The sequence below is a fragment of the Diaporthe batatas genome (assembly GCF_019321695.1).
Source record: "Diaporthe batatas strain CRI 302-4 chromosome Unknown Contig00016, whole genome shotgun sequence".
NCBI classification, from domain to species: domain Eukaryota; kingdom Fungi; phylum Ascomycota; class Sordariomycetes; order Diaporthales; family Diaporthaceae; genus Diaporthe; species Diaporthe batatas.
The window spans coordinates 945,828-973,721 of NW_025408563.1; the positions used below are offsets into that span (position 1 = coordinate 945,828).

General features: G+C 35.3%; 5 protein-coding genes across 5 annotated transcripts; 1 reads left to right on the forward strand and 4 right to left on the reverse strand.

The window, feature by feature from the left end:
* Nucleotides 1-3,308: 3,308 nt before the first annotated feature.
* KVR01_011673 (uncharacterized protein) lies at nt 3,309-5,178 on the reverse strand (the record flags this gene model as incomplete). The annotated part of the gene is made up of 4 exons (XM_044787074.1): nt 3,309-4,326; nt 4,413-4,727; nt 4,820-4,899; nt 4,966-5,178. The coding sequence occupies 4 exons, from the start codon at nt 5,176-5,178 to the stop codon at nt 3,309-3,311; spliced, it is 1,626 nt and encodes a 541-aa protein (XP_044639382.1).
* Nucleotides 5,179-5,915: 737 nt separating this feature from the next.
* Nucleotides 5,916-7,188, reverse strand: KVR01_011661 (uncharacterized protein; the record flags this gene model as incomplete). Its single annotated transcript, XM_044791329.1, has 4 exons — nt 5,916-6,422; nt 6,483-6,592; nt 6,692-6,873; nt 6,926-7,188. The coding sequence occupies 4 exons, from the start codon at nt 7,186-7,188 to the stop codon at nt 5,916-5,918; spliced, it is 1,062 nt and encodes a 353-aa protein (XP_044639370.1).
* A 138-nt stretch (nt 7,189-7,326) lies between these two features.
* KVR01_011611 (uncharacterized protein) lies at nt 7,327-9,919 on the reverse strand (the record flags this gene model as incomplete). Its single annotated transcript, XM_044793445.1, has 7 exons — nt 7,327-8,136; nt 8,236-8,343; nt 8,380-8,596; nt 8,686-9,153; nt 9,238-9,383; nt 9,459-9,758; nt 9,851-9,919. 7 exons carry the CDS (start codon nt 9,917-9,919, stop codon nt 7,327-7,329), a joined length of 2,118 nt encoding a protein of 705 aa, XP_044639320.1.
* Nucleotides 9,920-12,453: 2,534 nt separating this feature from the next.
* On the reverse strand, nt 12,454-14,773 carry KVR01_011767 (uncharacterized protein). The gene is made up of 6 exons (XM_044786526.1): nt 14,536-14,773; nt 14,429-14,462; nt 14,061-14,374; nt 13,877-13,995; nt 13,345-13,772; nt 12,454-13,281 (listed from the first exon to the last, which is right to left on the reverse strand). Exons 1-6 carry the CDS (start codon nt 14,677-14,679, stop codon nt 13,148-13,150), a joined length of 1,173 nt encoding a protein of 390 aa, XP_044639476.1. The 5' UTR covers nt 14,680-14,773; the 3' UTR covers nt 12,454-13,147.
* A 1,425-nt stretch (nt 14,774-16,198) lies between these two features.
* KVR01_011705 (uncharacterized protein) lies at nt 16,199-18,176 on the forward strand. The gene is made up of 5 exons (XM_044781855.1): nt 16,199-16,366; nt 16,481-17,120; nt 17,262-17,796; nt 17,855-17,941; nt 18,001-18,176. The coding sequence occupies exons 1-5, from the start codon at nt 16,345-16,347 to the stop codon at nt 18,055-18,057; spliced, it is 1,341 nt and encodes a 446-aa protein (XP_044639414.1). The 5' UTR covers nt 16,199-16,344; the 3' UTR covers nt 18,058-18,176.
* The last annotated feature ends 9,718 nt before the right edge of the window (nt 18,177-27,894 follow it).

Below are 27,894 nucleotides of genomic sequence, written 5' to 3' on the forward strand. Positions count from 1 at the left end.
TCCCCATAGCCGTGCCTAGTTGGTGTACATCATACCTAGGCAATAGTATATTACATTGATCCTTCTAGCTCATCCAGCATTTGGTGCAACCTTCCTTGCTCTTTCAGCTCGTTTTGCTGGATCCAGACAACAACTCAGTGGAAACTGGGCAGAGACATATTACTACTGCTCTGAGTGTGGTCTGTTCAGTAAACTAGAGCTGTGAGATGTGATATTATCGCTGTCTTTTGTCTTTTGTCAGTTTCTCTTTCTTTTTATTTGAATTCTTACTTCGGCTTCTCTCTCTCTCTCTCTCTCTCTCTCTCTCTCTGTGTGTGTGTGTGTGTGTTTTTGTATGAATTATGATTGCAACAAATAGAGTCTTCTATTTAAGTTCTTTATTACGTAGGTCTTCCAAAGTTGTCTTGTTTTGCCCTTGATCCTCTGAATAACATACCCATTACAATATCGCAGTGTACCTAGGTATCAGTTATGGCACACTTGGCCTCAGGGAACATCACATAATACTCTTCCCAGTATGCAAGCTGCCTCACGTGCAAAAAGATAATTCCTTAGCTCGGTTTTGGTAATGGTAGCTGAAAGGAAACCGAGTCGTTTAACCAGGCATAAAAAAGGCTTCCAACCATTTTCTACAAGGCCTCATGCAACAATTATGGCTGAAATCATGCAACAATTATGCCTGAAACAAAGCGTGAAACAATACTCAAAATTTCCTTGTGTCAGAATTTTCGAGCATATCTGATTTCATCTATGGGGCATATGTACTATTGCCATTGATATTGCGCCGAACAGGTCCCAGAAGTTGAAGACCCGCAGAGTCTATGACAACTAGTTACATTGTTCAAACAAGTCAGCAGCATCGTGCCGAGGGAAAGAGACGTATCCTCGCAGATCCACTGAAGAGGGTCAAACAATCCTTGGATGCATCCAGACATGAGTGTGGAAATAGTAGAAGAAACCTTGCGGAGTTGTTGTTTTTACGGCGTGTAACTACAAGTGTTCACCAGTCGGACCGTGGCAAAAACGCATTCATGAACAGATTACTAAACACACATGTGGCGTTTGATGAAGCCCCTTTTGAAAGCCTTTACGAGAAAACAAAAAGGCAAGCAATCCAGAATCAGGCCAGGTACAAACACTCCAGGTTGGCCGAGCGGCATCTCTTCGTTTTTTTCCTTTTCTTTTCGGCAATCAAAACATGAGGTATTGCCAACTCGGCAAGTTTGTGATGTGTCGCCTCGCAAGGTATGCCTCTCCGGCAAGCAGTGTCGCCGCGGGGCAACACCACCTGGCTGCAGGGCAGACAAGACAGATGTGCCACCTACCTCTGCCGGCCACCCCCCCCCCTTTTCTGCCTGTCTGCCTGCCTGTCTTGGGCAGGTGGGCCATGAGACAGACAGATGTCTTGCCGGAATGTCAGCAGCCGCGGGTGGCGTGGCTCACAGCACAAACAGGTGTGCCAGAAATCAGCCAGCCGCGAGGAAAGGAGGGGAGGACCTCGAAACATGCCAGTAGCCACCACCGGCTTAGTGAGCTGCGCTTGACTCCTGCCGATGTCAGCCAGCCAGCCAGCCGGTGAGGGAGTGTGGATAGTAGGTATGGTCGCAGACATCTGGAACCTGCCGAGAGTCCTGCCCCCCCCCTCCCTTCCAGCCAGGGCAACAGTTCAGTGAGTATCGGCAGGAGCAGCGGCAGGCAACTCACCCAGTCAGCCAGTCAGGCAGGCAGGCAGGCAGGGGGCGGAGGAGTCAAAAGAGCTTCCCCGGAAGTCAAAAAGACGGGCAGTGTGGCAATCCACTGGACCAACCTGTCCTACGGTCCTACGGTACGACGTCGCGTCCCGGCTGGCTGGGGCTGGCACGCTGCCTGACAGGTGGGAGTGCATGCGATGGTAGGTAGGTGTGCGTGCGTGCATGGGATCCGATCCGGCTGTCGGGTTGGTTTTGTCAGTCTGTTGTCATGCTGCAGGCAGGCAGGCACCCAGGCATGCAGGCGTGCTGGCGTGCAGGCAGGCAGGCAGGCAGGCAGGCTCGGAAGCTCAGAGGCTGCCCAGGCATGTGGTGTAACAGTCGCACCACAACCTTTGCGTCGAGCTGTGGGCATACCAGCAGATATTATTAATAAAAGCCTGCCCCCCACCCTTCTGGAAAAACGTGTGTTGTTTTCTCTTCCGCAAGGGTGGGATCCATGTGGGCTGTGGGATGGGAGGCAGGTAGCAAGGTAATGTGCCTAGATACCTACCTCTTTTCAAGCTTTGTGTGATAGGTCTGTCATTGTCTCTGAGAACTCGACTGCTGCTTGAGGAAGTATAGTGTTTCTATTCCTTGAAGCCCTTGTGGGTTGGTTGTTACTCTTGGAATGGGTATTGCTTCACTATGTACACTATTCTCATAATTGGTCGCCGACAAAGCTATGGATACCTCGAAGACATGTGGAGGTGAAGAACTGCTGGAGCCAACTTAATTTGCTTATCCATCACTTACAGCGACTACTATGGTAGTCTATCACAAATGGCTCTCAACACACCGTGTCACAGTATCAAACAAAGTGAATGCCTGATGCTCAGCAAGGTCTTTGATAAACTGAGCGACCAAAACCCTGTGTATTCCAATCCAAAGTAATGTAGCACTCGCAAGAGATCAATCACATCTATGCATGATAAATAGTGCGGTGCCCCTATGGACATGTCATTCTGGAGAGATTTACATCCTCAGCGATTAGAAGGTTGCCTGTGATCAAGCAGGTTTTGTGTGGTTTCCGGTAATATTAATATAAGTACATCATTTATTTGAAATGACCATGGTTGTATTGCATCACTATTAGGTGATGCTCTATTGGTCACACTGTGGTATCCTAATCATTGGGTACTTCCACGCATTCTGGCACAAGGTCAGTGATATTTGTGAATTATGTATCCAAATTGGATTCCATTAATAACATGATCCATGTGGTCAAGATCACAGTTTACATTTGGCCTCCAAGACCTCCACGGCCTCCACGCAGTAATCCACGTCCATACTTGTCAGGATACCAATGACACTAGAACATGCTAGTCTTCCTTGACATAGTAGAACAAACTTTCTGACGTTTTGAGCTGACCAGGGTACCGTTTACTCCTCAATGCTATGCTCATAAGGACTTTTCTTTCACAACCTTGGCTTGACTAGTCTATCAGAATAAGCACCAAAGTGTCATTGTGATTGTGGACGGTTTAGTAACCTTTTCACATAATAAACAGATAGATAACTTGAGAAAGGTCCTGAGAAAACCCTAATCAAATCCGCGGATGACGTAACGGGCATATCCTTTTACCACAGCTTGTCGTTGACCTTGAATCGGAAGATGAGAAGCAATACCAAGCACGCGCCAGCCAGACAAACAATGTACGCGTCACGCATGGCATTGACAACGTCGCTGACAACCTCGTGCTGCATTTGCTCTGTCAGGCCCCTCAGCAGATCGCTGGCCGGGTCCGAGATGATGGTGCTGATTTCCTCGATGGTGAGATCCGGCAGCAGCGACCCGACAGCGAACTGGGCTTTGTTGATGAAGACGGCCTGCGCGACGCTGAGGCTGATGGTAGGCCCGCCCAGCTGCGCGAATGCCTCCCACCCGGTACTGCGGCCGATATCAGCGGGGACGACCTTCATGGAGGCCACGGCGAACGTGAGTTGGGTGGCGGCGCCGGAGCCCAGGCCTAGCAGGATCTCGTAGCCGTAGATGTTGGCAAGGTCGGTGAACTCGTTGACGGTGTACAGGCACGCCGCGCCCGAGATGCAGAACACGCCGGCGAAAATGTACCATGGTACGTAGTAGCCTGTCTTTCCAGTGACCAAGCCCGAAACGATCCCGATGACGGACTGGAACACAACGTAGGGCAGCATGTGCACGCCGGCCCAGATGGCCGTGTCGGCCTTCACGAACTGGAAGTAGAGGGGCAGGAAGTAGACGGGCACGAAGACGTTGGTCGCGCAGCAGGCTACCTCGAGGAATAGCACGACCATGGTCGCAGACTTGAGGAAGTGCATTGGGAACATGCGGCTTTCCGGGGTGGTGCCGATGGCGAAGTGCTGCTGGCCGAGGAAGGCGAAGAGGAGGACAAAGGACAGCACGAAAAGGGCGATGACCTGACCCGAGTTCCAGGCATACAGCACACCACCAAAGCAGATGGCCATCACGATGGAGACGATGAGGCCGATGACCAGGACGATCCCAAGGAAGTCGATCTCTTTGGCCCGCTGCAAGATGGACTGGCCGGGGCGCGGGTTGAGTGTCGGCAGCAGGAAAATATAGATAGGGGCGCACACGGCACCGACGACGAGGTTGCTGCGCTTGGATGTCAGTACCAACAGCACTTGAGGGCCTCCTGGAGGGAGAATGTTGACGGCTGATAGGGACCGGGTGGTGCATACAAGTAGAAAGCCCATCTCCAAGTTGCATCACTTCCCGCAAAAGCGCCACCAATGACGGGACCCAACACCGTGCCGGCTCCAAAGGTGATGCCAACCAAGTTCAGGTAGAGTGGTCTCTCTTTGGCTGAGGTCATCTGTGTAAGAAGACCCATGGAGCCAAAGTACATCCCGGAGCCTCCGGCACCACATATGGCTCGTCCCACGATGAGGGTGTCCATGGTGGGCGCGGCACCGGCGATGGCGCAACCGACGGCGAAGACAACGAAGCTTACACAGAAGGTCCACTTTGCGCTGTATCGTGCATATAGGTCACCCCTAGCCGCGATCTTATGGTTAGTCTGGTCTGTTCTCGTGTCCCACACAGGACAAACCACTTGGCGGGTCTTGATACTTGCCAGAAAAAACACGTGCCCCAAGAGGCCATCATGAAGGCCACGCCCAGCCATGCTAGCTTGTTGAGGGACTGGAATGTCTGGATGACAGCAGGCTGGATGTTGGCGGCAATGGTATTGTCCGTTGCGAACAGGAAGTTGGCCATCAGGATGCTTGCTACGACCAGAAACCATGAGATACCGTGGACGGATCTTGGGGACGGGTTGCTTGCTGCATCAGCAACCGCATCTGTAGTCACGCCCTTCTCATTGTCAACATTGTCGCTAGCTTCGTCCAGACCACCATGTTTCTCTTCCTTGAGCTGGTGGTTGTTCTCGGTGGCCACCGGAGGCTTTTCTGGGCCGGAGACCGAGGTTGTCTCGCTGTTCGACATGATTGGCTGCGAGGAAGCGATGATGTTCGATACAGAGATATGGTTCGACGGTCCGCTCTATGTGCCAAAGTTCGAGTCGGTAGCGCGATGGCATGGAGGTAGAGACCAGTTTGAGAGCATTGTAGTGACAATTCCCAAGTTAAAAAGACACAACAACCGTTGTTCCCTAGGTAACATGTTTGCAATCCATTTCCCGTACTTGGACCCATCCAGCCCCAAACTGACTAAGAAGTTTTCAGCTAGGGAAGATTATGGAATTTCCTTTTCAACTCTTGGTCAGCCTCCTGGGATCTTTGCCGCGTTGGTAGAGCCTCACAAGCGCCACTCGCACCGGTCGGCCGAGAATTGTCGGTCGAGACCCCTGTGTGTCATTCTTCGGCCGCGCAGCCACCAATCACCGACAAAGGACGTGTTGCCATTATGTTGCTTTCTCAGCCACCGACCGATGAGGGTCGGTCGGTCTTCCATTTTCGCAGTGAGACATGACAAACACAAAGGTTGGGGGGGGGGGGCACATTCTAATCATCACCCCCGGTGGCTTAATTCTGATACTAGGCTCGTAGTTGATCAGGGAGGGAGTCTCATCAGGAAGAGAGTTTAGATTATGCAGTAGATTGAAAACAAAAGTTCGAACAACTCGAAGCGCGGCATGATTCGTTGATTGATTTATCGACCACCCCGAATCACCCCGAATTCACTTGGGCATGGTAACCTGTTGACTAACTATCCCACATTTACTATGCACTGCTTAGTTGACCAAGTTTGTCCAGGAACACCTCAAGTATTCCCAGTGCACCCCTCTCAGCATGCACCTTGCGGATGGCATATCTCGGATCCGCCTCTTTGAGCAGCCCCTGAAACTCCGAAATAGTCCGCTGCTTGGCGCCATAACACACCAGCATGACCATATCCGCCTGCCTGCGCTCGCGCTCCCACATGCGCGGCACGCCCTTGGCCCCGGGCTCAGGCATAATCATGTCGTTGATGAGTAACGGCGTGCCCGGGGCCGAGCCCTCCAGGCCGGGCACAATCGCCTTGAGCATCGTGATCACATCGTGGTCGGCCCAGTTGTGGGTGCACTGGCGGATCAGGTACGCCGCCGCGCCTTTATACTGCTGCGCCGTGAAGAAGTTGGCCTGCGTGAAGCTCAGGCGGTCGCGCAGATCGGCTGGCGCGTTCTTCTCGCCGACGGCCAGCATTGATGCGTCGCCGTCCTGGACTGCGAACTTCAGGTGAGGGAAGGCCTGGGCCGGAAAATGTCAGGGCTGATGTCGAATCATGGAGCGGCAGACTTGTGCACTTACGCGAGCCAGCTCCATCGCTACGTGGCCACTGCCGCCTCCAATGTCCACGACCGTCCCTTGAAGGTCTGCCCAGGGGTAATTGTCTCTTAATTCGTTTATGTTTGAAGTCACTTTGTGAATAGTCTGTTAGGGTTGTCTTTCTGATCCACTAGAAGCCAAGGTTCAGGTTCGTCAAGGAATCGTGATGTTTGGGACGCTTAGGTACGTACGCTTTCGCCAACCTTGCATTGCCTTGGCAAACCGAGCAGAGTATTCAGGGTGCTCTTTATAGTAGTTGAAGATGGGAATTCCGAAACGGTCGTAGAACGGCCAGTGCACACTGTCGGCTTCAAAGGGCACCTTCTTGATGGCATCACTGGTGTTGGCGCTGGCCTTGAGCGTCTCATCGAATCTGCAGATCATTTAGTGGTTGATCTCATGATGCAACGGCTTATGACGCTCACGAGTAGTGCACCATGGACCTCGGGTCCTTGTCCCTTTGGAGAGCAATGGAGAATGCATTATGAGCGAAATAGCCACCCTTGGTCTCCTGGAATATCCGCTGTGTTATCAGCATGCGGATTGCACGGTTGGTTCGGTCCTGGTCGAGTCCAGCCTTCTTTGCTAGCTCTTCGAGAGAGATGTCACCCTCAGTGGGCACTAGAGTGAAGAACTCAAATGAACAAAAAGGCCGCAAGGGTTTGATAAGGCAGAAAGTATAATTCATCCGCGCCTTTAACACATCGTGGTCACAATACGCGTGAATTCTTTTAGGCTACAGGTTCGACGGGAAATATATCACGACTATATATGCGAAAGAAAAAAAGTTATATACTTCGACTTCAGAAAATGGCGCCTCGGTAGTCTATAAGCCATAGCCACCTGTGAACTCGCGAAAGAACCCTTCCCAGTTCTCAGCCCCCACTGCCCCGCCTGCGCTGGTTCCCATGTCGCTCGCTGGAAAGGAAAACCTAGGGTGGGAGCCTGTTGTTCCTGCAGAGTGCATTTCCGGATCAAATGCCCAGTGAGAAGTCGCATCGACTGCCGGCTGTGGCCGCGGTATAAATGCATCCTGATGATCCGCGGCCCCTGTCCAGGCGCTCCCACCATCGGGCTGGGCTGGCCCGCCCATACTGGCTACATCAGCACGGCTGCTTGGCTGTGGTGCGGGCGGCGTTGAGGTGGCGATGATGCTGCTGCTGCTTCTTCTGCCGCTTCTGCCACCGCCGCTTCTGCTGGCGTCAACCGTCTTGATCAGCCGCGCCAGTGTCCGGGCTCCCACCTCAGCCATCTCGCTGACCTCAGCCAGCGTCTGCAGAGTCGCCAGCGCCCCACGAGCAGCCTGCATGCACTCGGACCGCGTTACCGAGTTCAGCCTGGCCCCGAGCGGGTCGGATCTCATCCGCTTCATCACCATTTCCAGGGACTGCGACCGCGGCCCGGAGCGTGGCCGGCTTCCAGGACCCCCACCAAGCATGGGGGTAGGAGAGCTTGACTCTCTGTCTTCCTCCCTTGCCCCGGGGAAACTCGGGTCCGCACACAGGCAGAGCAAGGGCACCGCCCCTTCGAATATGGGCATGATTATGCCTGAGAAGCGCGTGTGCGAGCCGCCCATCAGCGCGTGGAGAGCGGACACGGTCTCGAGCAAGCCGAGCGCGGCGGCCGCAAGGGCTCGCTTGCCATTAGAGAGAAGGACTTGTTTATAGCCTGCAACTTACCCATCTGCCGGCTGCAAAATCGTGGCCCGGAAGTTCCAGCACAGGAACTCAAAAACGGCCATGTGAAGGAGCTGACGCTGCTTGGGCAATGTCCTTATTCGTGCATCCCACTGCCTGTCTGGCTGGGCGAGGGCAAAGGCGGGCGGGATCGTGGGCAGGAAGGCCTTACAGAAAGCCTCGTATCACTCCTCTGCCGCCACAGCGTCGTATTTGTTAGCTCCTAGAATGGGCCCCCTTTTCGGGGTGTAGTTGCGCCAGAATCTGGCAAGCTGTGCACGGAGAAGACGCTCTGTGAAGACATCTGGCGCGTCAGCGCCCATGTCTGGCTCGCGGAGTAGGCGCATACGAGGCAGGATGTCGTCGCTTAGGGCATCATCGGGCAGGAATGGTAGTCGGTGGAGACGCTTTGAAAGGCAACTAAGCGAAAAAAAGATGTTAGGACATGAAGACTAAGTAGTAACGGCATGCAGTTCACCCCGGGGCACGATCCGGGCCCTGTAGCATACCTGTCCCATACGTAGAGGTTGCAGAACATGCGCCGTCTCATCTCCTTCTCGATTCCGTCCATGCTCTCGGGCCAGAGACTGCTGTCAAGGTGCAGGCCAATCTGCTGAGCCACACGTGAAGCACAGCTGACATGCTCCCAGAAGGCGTCCATGGGTCCCACGCTGATGCTTGCCAGGCCGGCGAAGGCAATATACTGAACCCTTACTAGAGACCCTCGCGGGTCCAGTTGTCTGCAGATGGGCAACAATGCTTTGATGACATCCTCGCACGATCTGCGAATGTTGACCACAGACACCCCCTTGACGCTATCGATCGTGTGCGAGGGAGATGGGAGGAACAACGAGGCATAGCAGCACACTCGCAGGAAGAGGATGGCGAACTCAACGCTTGCAAGCGAGAGAGTGTCCAGGTTCCACCACTTTTGGTACTGTGAGAGGAACCAAGGCGGATGCAGGAGCTGATCGATCCTGTTACATTCACAACATGTGAGCCAAGAGATCATTGATGCCGCGCAGAATATGACGAGAAAACACGGATCAGACGAAACCAACCAGTTGACCTCCGCCACGAAGTATCTGACCAGCACGTCTATGACCGGCCGTGGCAGCATCATCTGCAGCGTCTTGCGGACCTCGGCCTCGATCTCGGCTGGCATGGGAATATCCACTGAATCATGGGTCTCCTCGTCGGGAAGCAGCTGCGCAAAAATCAGTGTCATTACCTCGCCATTGGATCACCTGCGTCGTTTTGAAGAACAGCACAGGAGACCAACCTTCCGCACAAGAGCCATGGTGTTGAACTCGCTTGGTCCGTAGTATCCAAATGCCTCGGCCAGCGTCGCCGACGAGGACGACGACGAAGATTCCGGCTCCCCCTTGCTCGGCCCTATCCCCGCCCGGGAGTCGACGGATGTCGGGGACGAGTCCGGAGGCTCGCCCTCGTTGTCTAGTTCTATGGTTTCGGCCTCATCGCGGCTCCTCTCGGTGATGGTCGGGGATGGGGTAGGGTAGTATGCGCACTGCTCTGGCTGGCGGCGCCGGCTGCACCTGTCGCACGGATATTGCCGGTCACACTATCCCAGGCGGGAACAAACAAAACGTCAGTAGCTGAGCCCTTCGCAGATTCAAGTGAGGTGTGCAGGGACGCACAGAGCGGTTGTGTTACCTTCTGTTTCCGCGTATAGCAAGGAATGCAGGCGGACACTTCGCGCTTCCTCTTGCCGGTCAGCATCATGATGTCGTTCCGCTGTCTACGCCCGAGGAGTTGGCGCAATTTTGGGGTGGTTGGAGGCTCTTCCCTGCCGGGTCTCCCGATCTAGATTGTGACTTGGACTGTGGCCTAGTATGGGTGCCAAGTTGTACAGCAGGGGGCAGGGCGCCAGCAGTGCGTGACTGTGCAGGATTGAATATTTATCATCTCCTGCTTGGCAGGCTCTTAGAGTTGGTTTTGCTGACGGGTGATGTGCCGAGAGATATCCTCTTCTGTGACACCGCACATTTTCCTGACTAAGCCTCTGTGCCGCATCCAGAGGATGAGACAACCGCAGCCCCGCCATGAGCGGCATACAGCGAATGCAGGTCACGGTTTGAGTGGTACGATAAAAGACTGCAGCCCTTGAAGTGCCCAATCCTTCCCTACAACGCGTTTATCGTTAACAGGATTATGACCCGAGCCTTTGGGCCTTTATCACCAGCATATAAGAGCAGCACAGCGTTACAAGGAACAACGGGTCTGCTCATATTCATATAGGTATATAGATATTACAACTAATTATTCTAATACACTTACTTGCTCCTTAAAGGGTAAAAAGGCCTATATGTAGGACTAGGGAAGATTTAGGAACCCTATAAGACAGACTTATTAAGTATTATATAATAGGCCTTCTAATTAAAAGATTATAATTTTAAGTTCCTTAAATTTAAAATTTAATACTTATAAATTTATATTATTATATCCTTTATTTAAAGCTTATTAACACTTATTAAAATAAACTTAAATAAAGAAATAATTTTAAAATAAACTATTAATATAATTAAATAATTTATTAAATTAATTATCTTTTATAATATAATAATTAGAATTTATACTTATTAAAACACTTTATATTATTAACTTTTAAATTATAAAGGTTTAAACTTATAACTTCTTAACTTAAAATTAAAATAAATTTATTAAATATTATATAATAAATATCTTAGTTAAAAGACTATAATTCTAAGTCCTTTAAACTTAGAATTCAACACTTATAAGCCTATATTATTACACCCTAGAAGCTTTATACCTACCTAGGTGGGTATGTACGTGTTAGGCCGGGGGTTCCACACTTGCTTCCGGTGCTTTCGAGTTAACTATGTTAGGGTATATAAAACTCCATTTATCCTGTCTTGACCGGACAGTCTCCATCGGCACGGTACAGCAACAAGTATCTGCCCAGCCTAACATTTAAAGGGCCAAGCAAACAGGTAAGTCAACAATATACCAGCTTCAGGTCATACAACTATTTTGTAAACATTAAAATCCTAACAAATCGTTTTAAAAAATCAACGGCTCGTTTATTCAGGGAAGGTTTCAGTCATATAATCGAACCTTTTGTTCTGAATACTGAGTAGCCTACTTGACTGATTCAGACCTCGGGACGTGACCGCACGGCCCGCACTGCATTTCCCAACCGTGCTTTATCGGCTCTCAACACTCATCGTACTAGTGTTGTGCTTTCTCAGCTTTCTGGAGCCGACTCACAGGGTTCGACCGATTAATCAATTCGGAATTACACTTTAATAAATCAGTAGCCCAGTAGCACACCAGTTCTGAGTGTGATGTTTCCGTTGCATTGTGTCAGACATTAGCCCCCAAACCCTCCATACCAGACACTTGACACCAAAATGCCCCAGACCACGTGGAGAGATGCTGGAAGCTTGGTGAGAAATTGGTTGGTCAAAATTTCACATACTGATGGCTGAAACAAGATGTCATTAATTACTTGCGCTTGAACTCGATTCTCTGTCTTGCTCTGAGGCAATGTCCACTTGATAAGATGACATTCATTTTCATAACATTCAATATGTAGTACGGACGTCCTTGAATGCAAATCTATTTTTTCTTCAGAGACAAGGTTAATCTTATTACGTAAGAACGAAGAAGTGGATTTCAGTATTATAAATATTGGATGTTTGTGGCTTCAAATCACATATCAAGTGAGTATTTATCTAATAATTAAGCGCAGAACTGCCTCAATTACGAGTCTTTTGGCTTTGGTAGAAGAGCCTCCGCCGGGACGCAGTTTGCGGAGAGAAGCCTGGTCATCTTGGTCGCCAAGCTGGCATGGGCAGTGGACATTCGGGCCTCTGGACCCGAATGTGAACGAGGCTTGGGAGACACTGAAGTTTGAACCGGTGCCGGCTCCGAGACCGCTGAAATTTGGCTACAATATCCAGGTCAGAAGCGACGAACGATTAAAAATCGTTCGAGGAACAGCAGAGAGACCAAGTTTCGGGTAGCATCATACGAAAGTCGCCTATATTGAGTGGCAATGATTGAATTCCTCGTGGCCTGGCAGACAGTTCTGATCTCACGAGGCTGTGCAGCTAATAGCTAGACGCGAGAAAAGAATACTGACCTTAAATCCATTGTACCAATTCCTGGAGTTTCCGGCAGTTTCATCCAGCTTCGGCGTGAGATTCTAATCCCAGCTCAGTTGTATCCGTATCATACAGAGACTAACATAGGTCCGTCAGTAATGTTAGACTGATAGGTCTAGATCGAGAACTCTCGTCTTGGTGCACACATGACCGAATCTGGCCGGCTGTTGTGAGCTTGTCAGTTCCCAGTGTCGTCTACAGCCTCACGGACCATGCCTTACATGTATCATTATCGAAATGCGGAAAACAAATGCATGCGGATGGCCCGCCCTAATTGATGAGGTAATTACAGCCTAGAAAATACTCCAAACAGTCCTGACTGGCCTATCTTTTCGAGTTCCAAGATCTCATCGACAGTGACGCCATCTCCTCGCTATTCAGACTCCCGATCTCATGGACCCCTTTCAGGATATGCAAATCAACGTCTTCTTCACTAAGTAACCTTTCATAGTCCTGTATGAACTCGTCTGTGACCACAATTGTATCCCACTGCGCAAGAATGAGGTAGGTCCGCCCACCAGACAAGCCGGATGGCGCGTCACTCGTTCTCCGGAGCGATAACTCGTCTCCCAGAGCCCTCCACAACATGTCGTGCAGCTTGTAGACCAAGGGACTCTGTGCCGTCCTCAAGTAGGCGGCGACGAATCCACGACTGAGGCAATCCTTAAGGAAGAGGTACGGTCACGTCCGTCGTCCGACAAGGCCGACGTCTGCCCATGTGTTTGAAGCCCTCAAGAGCAGCCCATCTCCATGCCTAACCCACCCCCCCACATCAACACTTTGTAAACTGCGGAGAGAGGCCAAAATGTGTAGACCCGGCGTTCTACATACTCGTTGCCCCGTTGGCTTCTGCCGCCCCCTCCGTAGCTACGGGCATTGGCACGGGTCCTCCTGGCGAGTCCGCGTTGCCAGCGGTCAGGACCTCGACGCCAGTCTCTGTGACCAGCAAGGTGTGTTCTGTATGAAAATTAGCGACGGGCCATGCACGAGCCTGGAAGGGATTTCTGAGGTCATACGCACCGAACTGCGCAGTCCACTTCCCGTCGACGGTCGCGTTCGTCCATTCGTCCGGCCAATAAACCTCACGAGGTTTCCCCAGCGCTAGAATAGGCTCGATGGTAAAAGTCATGCCGGGTTTGCACACACCAACGGCCTTATTCTTGGCATAGTGAGGTATCCATGGCGGGGGATGGAATTCGGAGTTAATACCATGGCCGCCCCACGTAGCGACGACACCGCAGTTTCTAGACCGGGCGTGCTTTTCAATAACCTTACCAAACTCCCGTATCAGGGTTCCAGGCTTGACAATCTCGATAGCCTTATTCAAGCATTCTCGCGTCGTCTCAACCAACCGAACTACATCTGGGTTAGCCTTAGCACGGTCGCCAATGTAATAGGTCTCGTTCAGATCGGCGTGGTAACCACCATGGTACAGGGAGATATCGAGGCTACGTGTCACGTTAGTCCTGCTACGGGTCCTCAAATAATGCATTCTAGAACATCCCAAAACATGAAAGACGGTAAACCGTAACAAGAGAAGAGTGATACTGACTTGAGGATGTCGCCGTCGAGAAGGATCCGCTGATCAGGGATCCCATGGCAGATAATTTCATTCGGCGAAGTACACAGTGATTTAGGGAAGCGGTTATAGTTCAAGGGGGACGGGTATGCCTGATAAGGTTAGACGAGCAGCCTCATCATAGTGTAGGGAAAATCTAGTTACTGGCCACACTCACGTCTCGTTCTATGCAAGCCCTGTGACAAACCTCGTCAAGGTAGTCTGTGGTAATGCCCGGCTTGAGTTCTGCAGCGGTAATATCTAGAACCTCCCTGGCGAGTCGACAGACCTTGCGCATCGCCTGCTGTGCCTCGGCATCCAAGATGTCAATCTTGGACCTGTTGAGACGCATTTCACGCGCTGGTACGCCCGTCTCGGCCCAGTCGGGGCGCTTGATGGACTTGGGAAGAGTGCGCATGGGCGAGAGCGGATACACGGGTCGCACTGAACCGGTAAAAGAAAACGTTGGGAATGGGTTGTATTGTCGGGTGCCTGGGTGTGGGTTAGAGACGATGCCTGGGTCCATCTTGTTATGTTGGATCTTGCCTTGAACAGTCTTGTGGAGGACCTTGTGTTGGCCCTGGGCCACGAGGTCGGTCAGCCTGGACTCTGGAGTTCGAAAATGGGCGCGGGCGAAGCATCATTGCACAGACCCAGTTTCTCTTGAAGCAATCTTGGGAGCAGAAGTAGCTGTCCTGGACGCCCGTCTTCAGGCATGTTGGGCATTGCAGGTTGCCAGCATCATTCTCACAATCTGCTCCCAAACACTTTCGAGCAGATGATCCGTTATGGGCCATCGTATGTTGCTGGTCTTCAGGGCTGGTGTGTGTGCGTGCGTGTATGTGTGTGCGTGTATGTGTGTGCGTGTATGTGTGTGCGTGTATGTGTGTGTGTTTTGCAGAGAGGTTGGAAGACAGCGTCCGGGAATGGTGCGATCCAGAGGAAAAGACGGGTCGTACCGGCCCGCAGTAAACACTTGAACCGGGATGTTGTGCATCATCATGTGCTGACAGGCCGGGAGCCCCCAGGCAGTCAGGCTCCTCGGAACCCCGGGCCATTGGGAAAAGCGGTGGATCGACAGGACAGTAGCGAGTTATGTACACAGTAGGGCGCGTCTCCACCAAGCAGAATAACCCTTACAACTAAATACGTTATAACCCCTCCTACTCTTATAACGACCTAATTTCTCTTAATAATAACCTTATAAATTATTTAAATCTATTTAAATTTATTATAATAGAATCCTTAGATTCTTATAATATAATATTATTATTTATTTTAAAAGAAACTTTTAATAAGTATAATATTAAATTATTTAAGAAAGGAATTAAAATATATAAAGTTATAATAAATCTACATTCTTATAGTTATAATTTTACTTATATTTAGTTTTAAGGGTTATTTAGCTTAGTGGAGATACGCTCTATATAGATTTATAAAGTCTAAGATAAGGAAGTGTGGTGGGCAATAGATTAAAATAAGATTAATAATACTATTCAGTCACTGGAGCGGATGGTGGCTATAGTTTATAAATATAAGGGAGCCTATATAGGATATTAAAGAGAAGCCTTTAAAGATTAGTTTAATATAAATTAATTATTCTTAACTAATTTCCTTATAAAGTTATAGTTAATTAAAGTTAGGTGGTTGTTATAAGGGTGGGTAGGATTTATAGATATGTCTTAAAACCTTTTCTACCCTACTATACCTACCTACTATACCGCGCACCTAAGGGTTTTTAAAAATAATATTTTTATTAATACTTTCTAATAATAGTTATAACTCTTAATAATCTTTCCTTCTTTAATACTTTTTTAAGTAAAAAAAAAGGTCTTTAAAAAGAAAATTAAGTTTTAAAAAGTTTAATTTTTAAAATTTCTAAATATTACTTTTTTACTTTAATATAAAAATTAATTAAAAAAGAATTCTTTTTATTTTTTTTAATAATATTTTATTTAAAATAATTTTTAAATAACTCTTTATTTATTTATTTAAATATTATAACTCTTAGTAAGATTTCTTTCTTTATATTTTAAAACTTTAAAAGAAAATATTAAAAAGAAAGTTTTTAAAAATCTTTTTAATTTTAAAGAAAATTTAATTTTAAAGAAAATTTAATTTTAAATATTTATTTTAATATACTTTATAACTATTATTAAAGAGTATTAATAAGGAAATAATTCTAAAATATCAAAGACTATTTAAAGTACTATTTTAAAGTAAAAAGGATAGTTTAAAGACTATATTTAAAAACCCCCTAGGGAGCGCTATGGTAGGTACTATACACAGCCAACACTTGAACACGGGCAGCGCCCCCACAGCACCAACCCCCACCAGTGCTCCCTCCAAGCCGCCCAGTTTCTAGCACTGAGCTTTGGACGATTCCGCTGTTGCAAGCATGGTCGGGTCCGTCACCTCCTAAATAAGCGCCGATTAATCTTTATCTAGTGTGTTAAGTGTTAATGAAAATGGCTGCGCCCAGCGGTATGTTACCATCAAACATTTGTTCGGAGACACATACCTATACACATACACACATATACAAAAGAGATGGGGGGGTGGGAGCGAGAGAGACAGCTGACCAAGTCTTGCCTGCAGCCGAGGAAGTCTCCGATGGGGCTGGCAAGCGCGCCGCCGGGGTTGCGAGCAGAGCTGCCAAACCAGCGGCGAACGGCGATGGCGACGGCGATGCGGCTGCGTCTGGCGGAGAATCAGACGATGATGCTGGCGAGGAGCTCGCCGAAGCCACCGCTCCCAAGAAGAAGAAGTCCAAGAAGAAGAAGCCCAAGAAGAAGAAGACGCCGATTGCGCAAACCGATCCCCCATCGGTCCTTATCTCCCAGCTGTTTCCCAACAACAGCTACCCCAAGGGCGAGGAGGTCGAGTACAATGACGACAACCGCTATCGCACCACCAGTGAGGAGAAGCGCCATCTTGATCATCTGAACAGCGACTTCCTCACCGACTATCGCCAGGCGGCCGAGACCCACCGTCAGGTTCGCCAGTGGGCACAGAGGAGCATCAAACCAGGTCAGCCGCTTCTTGAGGTTGCCAACGGTATCGAGGATGCCACCCGTCGCCTGGTCGGCCATGATGGCTTGACCCAGGGCGATGCCCTACTTGCCGGCATGGGCTTCCCGACGGGCTTGAACGTCGACAATGTTGTCGCCCATTACAGCCCAAACGCAGGCTGCAAGACCGTGCTCCAGCAGGACAATGTCCTCAAGGTCGATATTGGGTATGCTATCCAGTCCTCCCTGTTCATGAATCTTCACCTGCAGACTACGCCGCGGATTGCCGCGGGTACTGGTTAGGCTGCTCCGAGAGACGTATTCAGGCCATGAGTCGAGAGTACGCACTAATTTTGGGCTACGGGCAGCGTTCATGTCAATGGCCGCATCGTAGATAGCGCCTTTACTATGTCATTCGATCCCATGTATGACAACCTCCTTGAGGCCGTCAAGGATGCCACGAACACGGGTGTCCGCGAGGCCGGAATTGATGTCCGCCTTGGCGAGCTGGGTGGGTACATCCAAGAGACGATGGAGAGCTACGAGTGCGAGATCAACGGGGTCACCTATCCGATCAAGCCAGTCCGCAACCTGTGTGGCCATACCATTCTGCCCTACTCCATCCATGGCACCAAAAGTGTTCCCCTCGTCAAGACGAATGATGTAACCAAGATGGAGGAGGGCGATGTTTTTGCCATCGAGACATTTGGCAGTACTGGCACCGGCCGATGGGTCGATCAGGGCGAAGTCTCGCATTATGCCCTCCGTCGCGATACACCGCACGTCGACCTTCGCCTCTCCTCGGCTAAGTCTCTACTGAAGGTCATCAAACAGAACTTTGGCACTATCCCCTTCTGCCGGCGCTATCTGGATCGGATTGGACATGACAAGTATTTGCTCGGGGTATACGACACCTAGTTGCATCATTACTCATTGACCCTCGTGGCTGACTGATGTGTAGCTCAATCATCTTGTCAGGGCCGGCATCGTAGAAGACTATCCGCCGATGGTGGAAAAGAAGGGCACGTACACGGCCCAATTTGAACACGTAAGCTCGTCCTCAACGTCACCGTGGAAGACGGATGTTGATCCCCTGCATCACCACAGACAATCCTTCTCCGACCTAATGTGAAAGAGGTCATCAGCCGCGGAGAAGACTACTAGCATGGAATAATCATGGCTCAGAGCATATCAAGGGTTGAGGAGACAGGTCAACCCACTGTCGGTTATTCCCTAGCAAGTTTGGCAGCAACTAGCAGCTAGTAACTATTCCCTCAAACCAACACCACCGAGTGAGGACGGTTTGCCCTCAAAGTGACTCAATTGTATGTGTGCTGCGCCTGATCCACCACGGTACGTATTACTGCGTATGCACTGAGCCTGGGTCATGGATCACTTTTGCTGCGAAAGTGGTCACAAACCCCGCCGACGGTGTGTTGGGGGTGTTTTCAGTACCTAGGTACGTGAACATCTTTCGGTCCTCAGTTCCGGAATACAAGGGCCCGCCCGAGGGAGAGCTGGTCGGTTGCTTTCCATATTTGGAAAACTTTCGGTCTATACACAGCTTCGGCACCGGGGCCCACACGGATTGCGGCTTTCCGTGGGTAGTGATGGGCAACAGAGCGTCAAAGTCGGACTTGTGTGCCCTTGTAGGTGTCAGAGAATATCTGTCTCGTATAGGCAATGACCGGTGCTCATCCGTGCCCTCGGACGTGTACACCTTCTCTGCTGCCCCGTTGTCTTCCGATCCTGCTAACGTGAAGCCGTGCAGACACACAGCCGCGGCGGCGACCTAATGGGGTGCTTACCGAAGGGCGGAGCAGGCGCCGATCTGGGTCACACTTTAACTCTTTGCTGCCTTGGCCGTCTTCTACGTCCGGGCTACTTTCCGTATATGGATGATTTTCGGCTTCGGCTTCGGCGTCGGCGTCAGGGACCCGAACAAGTAAGTTGATTTTTCAGGTAGCATGCAGGGCCTTTCGGCGGCGACCGATACCAAGGGCATCCACCCACATCATGTTAAACAAGAGAAGAATTAAGTTTATTTAGAAAGAGTAAAAGTCTTAATAATAAACTAACTATTATACTTTATATAAAGTTAAAGAAAGTAAGTAATTATATTTTATTTTTATACTTTTATTTAATATTATTATTATTTATTAAAAATAAAACTTTAATAATATTTTATATTTTATATTTATATTTTAAAATTAAATATTAATAATTAAATAAATAATTAATTAAATAAATATTTAAAATTAAATAAATATTTAAAATTAAATAAATATTTAAATAGATTTCTTTTAAATATTAAATTAATAATAAGTTAATATTTATAAATTTTATATAAAATATAAAGTTATAATAAATATAAAAATATAAAAGTAAATATTAATATTTTATATTTTATATATTTTATATTATATATATATTTAAATAAAATAATAAATTTTAAATATATTTTATATTTTTATATTATATATATATTAAAATAAAGAAAAATAAATATATTTATAATTTTAATAAATATATTTATTTACTTTTATTTAAAGAATTAAAAGATTAACCTTTTTTAAATATATTAAAACTATAAGATTTTAAAAATATTTTTACTTTATATAAATACTTTTAAACTTATATTTAAATATTTAATTAATTTATTTATATTTTAATTTAATATAAACTTAAAATATTTATAATTATAATTTTTAAATTAATTTATATTTTATTAATTTATTTTATTATAATATAATTTAAATTATTATTTTAAATATATATAAATATTAATAATTTTAATAAAAGAATATAATAATAAAATACTTTATAATTTAATTTAATTTTATATTTTAATAAAAATTTTTATTAACTTATTTTTATAAAGTTACTTAAATATAATTTCTTTTCTTTTTTAAATAAAAAAGATTATATATTTAATAGAAAATAAATTTATAAGCTTTATAAAATTAAAAAGTTAAAAAAAGAGTTAAAAGAGCTAAAAATAGAAATAAATACTTAAATAGTTTTTACTTTAAACTAAAAAAGAAAGAAGAATAAATAATATAAATAATTTAAAAGAAAAGTATTCTTTAATAATTAAAATTAATTTTATAATAAAATATTTTAAAAGAATATTATATATTTAAATTAAATTTTATAATTAATTTATATATTATTATATTTTATTAAATATAATTAATTAATATTATAAGTTTTATTATAATAGTTTAAGTTTTAAAATTTAAAAAATATTAATTTATTTTAAATTAAACTTATAATTCTTTAATAATTTTATAAAAATATTATTTACTTTAAAAATAATAACTTTTAAAAATAAAATAAAAGTTTATTTTATAATTTTATAAATTTAATTAATAATAATTCTTTTAATTTATTATTAATAATATTATAAAACTTATATAATTAAAATAATAATAAAATATTATTTATTTATTTAAAGATTATATTATAATATAATAAATTAAAAAGTTAAATAATTATTTTTATATAATTTTATAAAATAAATTAAAAATATTTATATATAAAATAAATTTATAATTTTAATTATAATTATAATAATTTTATATTTATTTAATTTAATTAAATTATATTTAAAATTTTAATTATATAATACTTTTAATTTTAATTTTTATTTTAAAATAAATTTATTAATATTTAAAATAATTAATATATTTTAAAAAAGTATAAAATATTATAAATTTAATTAAAAATAAATTAAAATTTATAAATATTTAAAATAAAAATTTAAAATTAATTATAATATAATAAATATTATATATTTTATATTAAAAATTATAAATAATTTAAATATTAATAAAATTATTTAAAAGTATTTATAAAAATATTATTTATTTATATTATATTAAAAAAATAAAAATATTATTTTTATATATATATTTAAAAATAATTCTTAAAAGTTTTAATTAATAATTTTAAAATATTTAATTTATAATAATTATAATAACTTAATTAATAAATTAATATATATATATATATATATTAATTTTATTAAATTATAAATTAATATTAAATATTTAAATAAACTTTTAATAATAAATATAATAAATTAAAATATTATTATTTAATAATAAAAAAATAAAATATATTATTTTTATATTAATAAAATAATATTAAATAATTATAAATTTAATTTTAATATATATAATTTTATTTATTATTATTATTATTAATAATATTAATAATTTAAATTAAATTTAATAATTATTATAATATAATAAAATATTTTATATTTTTATATTAATTATTAATAAAATTTATTAATAAAATATTAATAAAATAAAAGATATTAAATCTTTATTTATATATATATTATATTAAATTATAATAAATATTATATTTTAATTTATTTTATTTAAATATTAATAAATTAAATAAATTTAAAAATAATTTTAATTTTAAAATAATTAAATTATATAAATTTTAATTATATATTTAAAAATAATTAATATATTATATATATTATATTTTAAATATAAAGTTAAATAATATATAATTTTAATATTTTAATTAATTTTTTATTTAATTATTTTATAATATTATAATTTAATTTAATTTTTAAACTTTTAAAATATTTTTTAAACTTATAATAATTAAGTAGAAGCTATAAAAAGTACTAAAAGCGCCTTAATACCTAACTATACCCCTTTTAAAATTTATTAAAAATAAATAAAGCTTATTTATCTTTTTAAAAAATAAAAATTAATTTTATATTAAATTTAAACTTAATAAACCTTTAAATCTCTTTTATTTATATTATTATATTTAATATTATAGTTTATTATAATTTTAATTTTTTATATTATTTATAATATTATTAAAATAAATAATTAAAATTTTTAAATAAATTTAAATAATAATAAAAAAATTTAAATACCCTTTTAATAAATAATACTTTTATTTAAAAATAGAAATAAAATTAAATTTTTAATAAAATAAATATTTAAAATAATTAAAATTATTTTAAAAATTAAATTAAATTTAAAGTTAATTAATATTATTTTATTATTTATAATTTATATTTTATAATAATATAATAATTAAAATAATAAACCTTAAAAGTTTATATTTTTAATTATAATTCTTATAATAATAAAATAAAAGTAATTTATATATTTAATTATATTAATAAAAATATTAAAATTATTAAAATATTTATATAAAATTTAAAAAAGAATAAGTTTATATTTAATTATTATAAATAAAATAAGTTTAAAACCTTTAATAATAACTTTAAAAACTTTTAAAATATTTTAAAGTTATTTAAAACTAATTAATTTTATTTATTAATAAAAAATTAAAACCTTTAATTCTTTTATTAATACCTTAAAATTTTAAAATTAAAATAAAAGGTTAAAAGTAATAATTTTAAAGTTAAGTTTTTCTTTTTAAATTATAAAATTAAATTTTTAAAATTTAAATTAAATATATTTTAAATTTATTAAATATTAAAATAAAATAATTAAAATTATTTAAATAATTTAAATTAATATATTTAAATAAATTAAAAAAAAAGTATAAAAATTAAAAATAAAATATAAAAAAGATAATAAAACCCTTAATAAAAAAGATAAAAAAACTTTTAAAATATTATAACTTTTAAAAGATTTAAAGTTTATTATATATAAAAAGTTAAAGTTAAAAATTTTAAAATAAAAACTTATATATTTAATTTAATTAAAATATTTAAAAAATAACTTTAAAACTATTTTAAAATTTAATTTTTAATAATAATAAAAAAATTAATTATTTATTATTATTATAATAATATTTATTATTATATTTTAAACTATTTAATATTAATAAAAATTATAATATTTATAAATTAAGTTTAAAATTATAATAATTATTAATTAAAAGTTATTAAAAATAAAGTTAAAATAAAAGTTAAAAATTATTTTAATTATCTATTAAAATAATATTTAAAATAAAAAATTAAATTAATAATTAAAATTAAAAAAAAGAAATAATAAGTTTATAATATTTTATAATTTTAAAAGTAATTATAATATAAAATTAAAAGTATATTAAGATTAACCTTAATATTTAAATTTAAATAAATTTAATTAATATTCTTTTATAAAAAATTTAATTTAAAAAAATTAAAAAAATCCTTAATATTTATTAAAAAAATTAATTATTTATATTTATTTATAAAGTTTTAAATTTTTTAATTAAAATATTTAAAATTAAAAAAATTTAAAATATTTTATTATTAATTAAAAGTATTTTAATTTATTTTATTATTAAAAATTTAATTTATAATATTTTAAATAAAAATTAAAAATTATTTAAAAATTAATAACTTTAATAAAATAATTTATATATTATTTTAATAAATTATAAAATTCTTTATAAAAAATTAAAAATAAAATATTTATTATTATATTATTTTAATTAATAACTTTTAATTAAATAATAAAAAAATAATAAAAATTAAAAAAATAAATAAAAAAAAATTATTTTTAATTCTTTTAATTATATTTATAATTAAAAAACTTAAAATTTTTATAAAAGTTAAAATAAAACTTCTTTTTTAAAAAAATAAATTATATAATTAAATTAAAAAAAAAAATATTATTATTTTTATTTTTATTATTATTATTAAAAAATTAAAAATTTTAAATAAATAATTAAAGAGTTTAAAAATTAAATAAATTATTTTTAATAAAAGTTTAATAAGGTTTTAATTTTATTTATTTTTAAAAAAATAATATTTTTAATTTTATATTAACTATTACTTTAATAAAATAATAATTAAAAATTATTATTTTTATTATTATTTTTATTTAAATTAATTATTAAATATAAAATATTTTAAAAATTAATTTAATAAATATTTATTATTAAATTTATATTTAAAAAAATAAATAAAAAATAATATTTTATATATATTATAATTATTATAAATTTAAAATAATATTATTTTAATTAATTAATATTTTATTATATTTTAATTATTTATTATAAAGTTTTAAATAATTATATTAATATTTATATAATTATTTATTTAAATAATATTTTAATTTTTAAAAAAATAAAAAAAAATATAAAAAATATATTTAAATAATTATAAATTAATTATTATTAATTAAACTTTATAAAAATTTTAAAAATATAATTTTTAAAAGATTAAATTTTAAAATTTCTAATTAAAAAAGAAATTTAAATAAATTTTAATTAAATTAAAACTATTTAAAAATAATCTATTTTATTATTTATTATAATATTTAAGTTTTTTAGTTTTAATTTTATTAAGGTTTATTAAAAAATATTTTAAAATTATTTAACCTTTTAATAAATAATTATTTTATATAAAATAAAGTTAAAAGTTTAATAAGTTAATTTATTTATATTTAAAAATTTTAAAAATTTAAAACTTAAGAAATTTAAAATTAAGTTTTAATAAGTATTTTTATTTTAATATTATAATTTAATATTTTATATTTAAATTAAATATAATATTTTTAATAAAATAGTTACTTTAATAATCTTTTAAAAATATATTATTAAATATATATTTTAATAATATTTTATTATTTTTAATTAAAAATTTATTAATATAAAATTTAATTAAATAATTTATAATAAAAAATTAAATATTATTATTAATAATTTTAAATATTAATAATAATATTTTAAAAAATTTAAAGTTTATTATTATTTTTTAAATTATAATAATTTTATAATTTTATAAAATAAAAAATTAATTTAAAATAAATTTAATAATTAATATATTTAATTAAATTTAATTTTATTATTAAATATTATTTTAATAAAATTAATTTAATTAATAGGTTTTTAAAAGTTTAATTATATTAAAGAAAAACCTTTAAATATAAAATTTAATTTAAATTAAAAAAAAAAAATAATTATAATTATTAAAAAGATTTATAATTTTATTTAAAAGATTAATAATAAATTAAAATTTAAGTTATAATTAAAAGTATTATAATATATAAGGTTTAAATAATTTCTTTTAATAAAATATTAATTTAAGTTTATAATTTTTTATAAAAGTAGTTTATAATAAAATTTAAATTTAAATATATATATTTTTATTAATATAATATATTTAAAGCTTTATTTTTATTTATAATTTAATTTATAAAACTTAAAAAAAATTTTATAATTTAAATTATAATTTAAAAAATATAATTTTTAAATAATATTATTTTAAATAGTTTTAATTATAAAATTTAAATAAATTTTTTATTAAAAATATATATATATATATTAAAATAAAAACTTTAAAATAAAAGATTTTATAAATTTATTATAATAATTTACTAAATAAATATTAAAAGTAAATTAAAATATAATTTTTTTAAAAGTATTTTTAATAGTTTAAGTTAAAAACTTATAATAAAATATATATACTTTTATATAATATATTAATATATATTTATATTATATTATTATTTATATAAAAAGTTTATTTTATTATTAATTTTATTAAAGTTATATAAAATTTAATATAAAGTTTATAATTAAACTTTTAATTATTATTATAAATAATAAAAAATAAATTTAATTTTAATAATTATAAATTATTTTATTAAAATAAGTTTTCTTTTAATTTATATTATAATAAATATTATAAAACTTAATAAAATTTTTATAAAAAAGATTAAATATAAATAAAAATTTTATAAAAATTATTATTAATTAAAATATAATTTTTATAAATAATTTTAAAAATACTATATAAGTTTAATAATATTAAAAATTATTATATTATTATTTATTATTTATAAAATAATAAATAAATAAAAAAATAAATTAAATTTTAAAATAATATTTAAAATTATTTATAATTAAAAATACTTAAAATTAATTAAAATTATTATATATTATATTTTATATATAATTTAATATAAAATATAATAATTAAAATGAATTTATTTAAAATATTATTAAAATATAAACTTTTAATTATTTTATATAATTAATATTAAAAATAATATATTATAAAAAAGATATTAATAATAAAAGTAATTAAAAAGTTTTAATAAATTTATTTAAAATATTAAAAAATTAAAAAACTATTAAAGTTTAAATTTAAAACTATAATATATATTATTAATTTAAATAATTTAAAATTAATAAAATAAATATTTTAATAATTAAATATTTTATTTAAAAATAAAAACCTAATTTTATAAAAATTAATTTATTTAAAATTTTAACTTAAATTAATAAATAAATTTATAATTTAATTTTCTTTTAAAAATACTTTTAAATATATAATATTTTTATATAAATTAATTAAAATTATAAATAGTTAAAATATTAAAGGGTTTATAAAGAATATTATAAATTTATTAAATTTTAAAAATAAATAAATTAAATAAAAATTAAAGGAGATTTAAAATTATTAAAAATTAAAATATTCTTTACTATTTAATAAAATAAAAGAATAATTAAGTAAGTATAATTTTAAATATTAAAAATAAAATATCTATAAATAAAACTATTTAAAAATATTAAAAACTTTAATATTTTTAAAAGAAAACTTAAAATAAATAAATAAAAGTTAAAAAGGTTATTTAAATTATAATAAATAAAAATAAATAAATAATAATTAAATAATAAAGAAATAAATATTAAAAGTAATTAATAAAATAAATAATAATAAAATAAATAATTAATAAATAATTTATAAAACCTTATAATAAATTAATAAAAATAAAATATAATTAAAATATAAACTTAATAAAAACTTAATAAAAGCTAATAAAATAAATAAAATAAATAAATAAATTATAAATATTTAATAAAGTATTTAAAAATAAATATTAAAAATAAATATTATTAATTAATAATTAAAAAGAATTAACTAATTATAATATTAAAATTAAAAAGTTATTATAAAAAATAATATAAAATATATTAAAATAAACTATTTTTAAATTATTTAAATCTATAATAAATTAAAATTTACTTTAAAAAATAATATAAAACAATATTATTATTTTATTTTAAAACTTTAAAATCTTACCCTTATAATTCTATTTATTAATCTATAATATATTTAATTAACTTTTAAAAATTATTTTTATTTTATAAATTATTTTTAAAATAATAAAAATATTTTTAGTTATAATTTAAAAATTTTATTTATTATATTTATAATTTCTAAAAAGTCCTTAAATTAAAATATATTAAATTAGAAATTTATTATTTATAGAAATTAAATATACTATATTATAATAACTATTTATAAGATTTTTAAAAGTTTTTATAAATAATATTTAAATTATTTTTAAATTAAACTTTATTAATTAAAAATATAAAATAATTATAGTTTATATTTAAAAATATTAGTTTTATAATCTTTTATTTTAAAATAAATTAATATTATTTTTAAATAAATATTAAATAGTTTATATTTAATATTAAAATTTATTATTTTTTTATCTTTTAAATTATTTTTAAATTTAAAGTTTTATTTTTTAAAATATAAAATTATTATTAAAACTATTAATAAATATATTTATTAAAATATTAATTAATTAAAGTTATAAAGTTATAAATTTATTTATTTAAATTAATAAAAGTAAAGGTTTTATATTATTTATAATTTCTTTTAAAAGATTTTTATAAAATAAATATTAAAATTAAATTAATAATTAAAGGATTTTAAAAAAATTAATTATTTTATAATTTAATAAAAGATTTAAAGTAAATTTATTATAATATAAAATAAATAATATTTTATAATATATTAATTATAATAAAACTTTTAAATTAATAATAATATAAAAATATTTTTTATAAAAATAGTTAAATATTTTTAACTTATTTTAAAAGATATATATATATATATTATAAAGTATTTAAAATTTAATTATTTAGCTTTATATTTTTATATTTTTTTATAATTTAAATAAAAATAATTAAATAAATTAATATTTATAAAAACCTTTTTATATTTTTATAAAAAGTATAATATATTTTTAGCTT

Excerpts from the sequence above, each read along its gene's own strand:
- KVR01_011767 (XM_044786526.1), bottom strand. The coding sequence starts at position 14,679 with ATGGCCCATAACGGATCATCTGCTCGAAAGTGTTTGGGAGCAGATTGT. Across the intron at positions 14,463-14,535 it reads ATTGCTTCAAGAGAAACTGG|GGCCAACACAAGGTCCTCCA; the intron begins GTCTGTGCAATG and ends CTCGTGGCCCAG. Across the intron at positions 14,375-14,428 it reads CCTCCACAAGACTGTTCAAG|GCACCCGACAATACAACCCA; the intron begins GCAAGATCCAAC and ends ACCCACACCCAG.
- KVR01_011705 (XM_044781855.1), top strand. The coding sequence starts at position 16,345 with ATGAAAATGGCTGCGCCCAGCG. Across the intron at positions 17,121-17,261 it reads GTCCTCAAGGTCGATATTGG|CGTTCATGTCAATGGCCGCA; the intron begins GTATGCTATCCA and ends GGCTACGGGCAG. Across the intron at positions 17,942-18,000 it reads ACACGGCCCAATTTGAACAC|ACAATCCTTCTCCGACCTAA; the intron begins GTAAGCTCGTCC and ends GCATCACCACAG.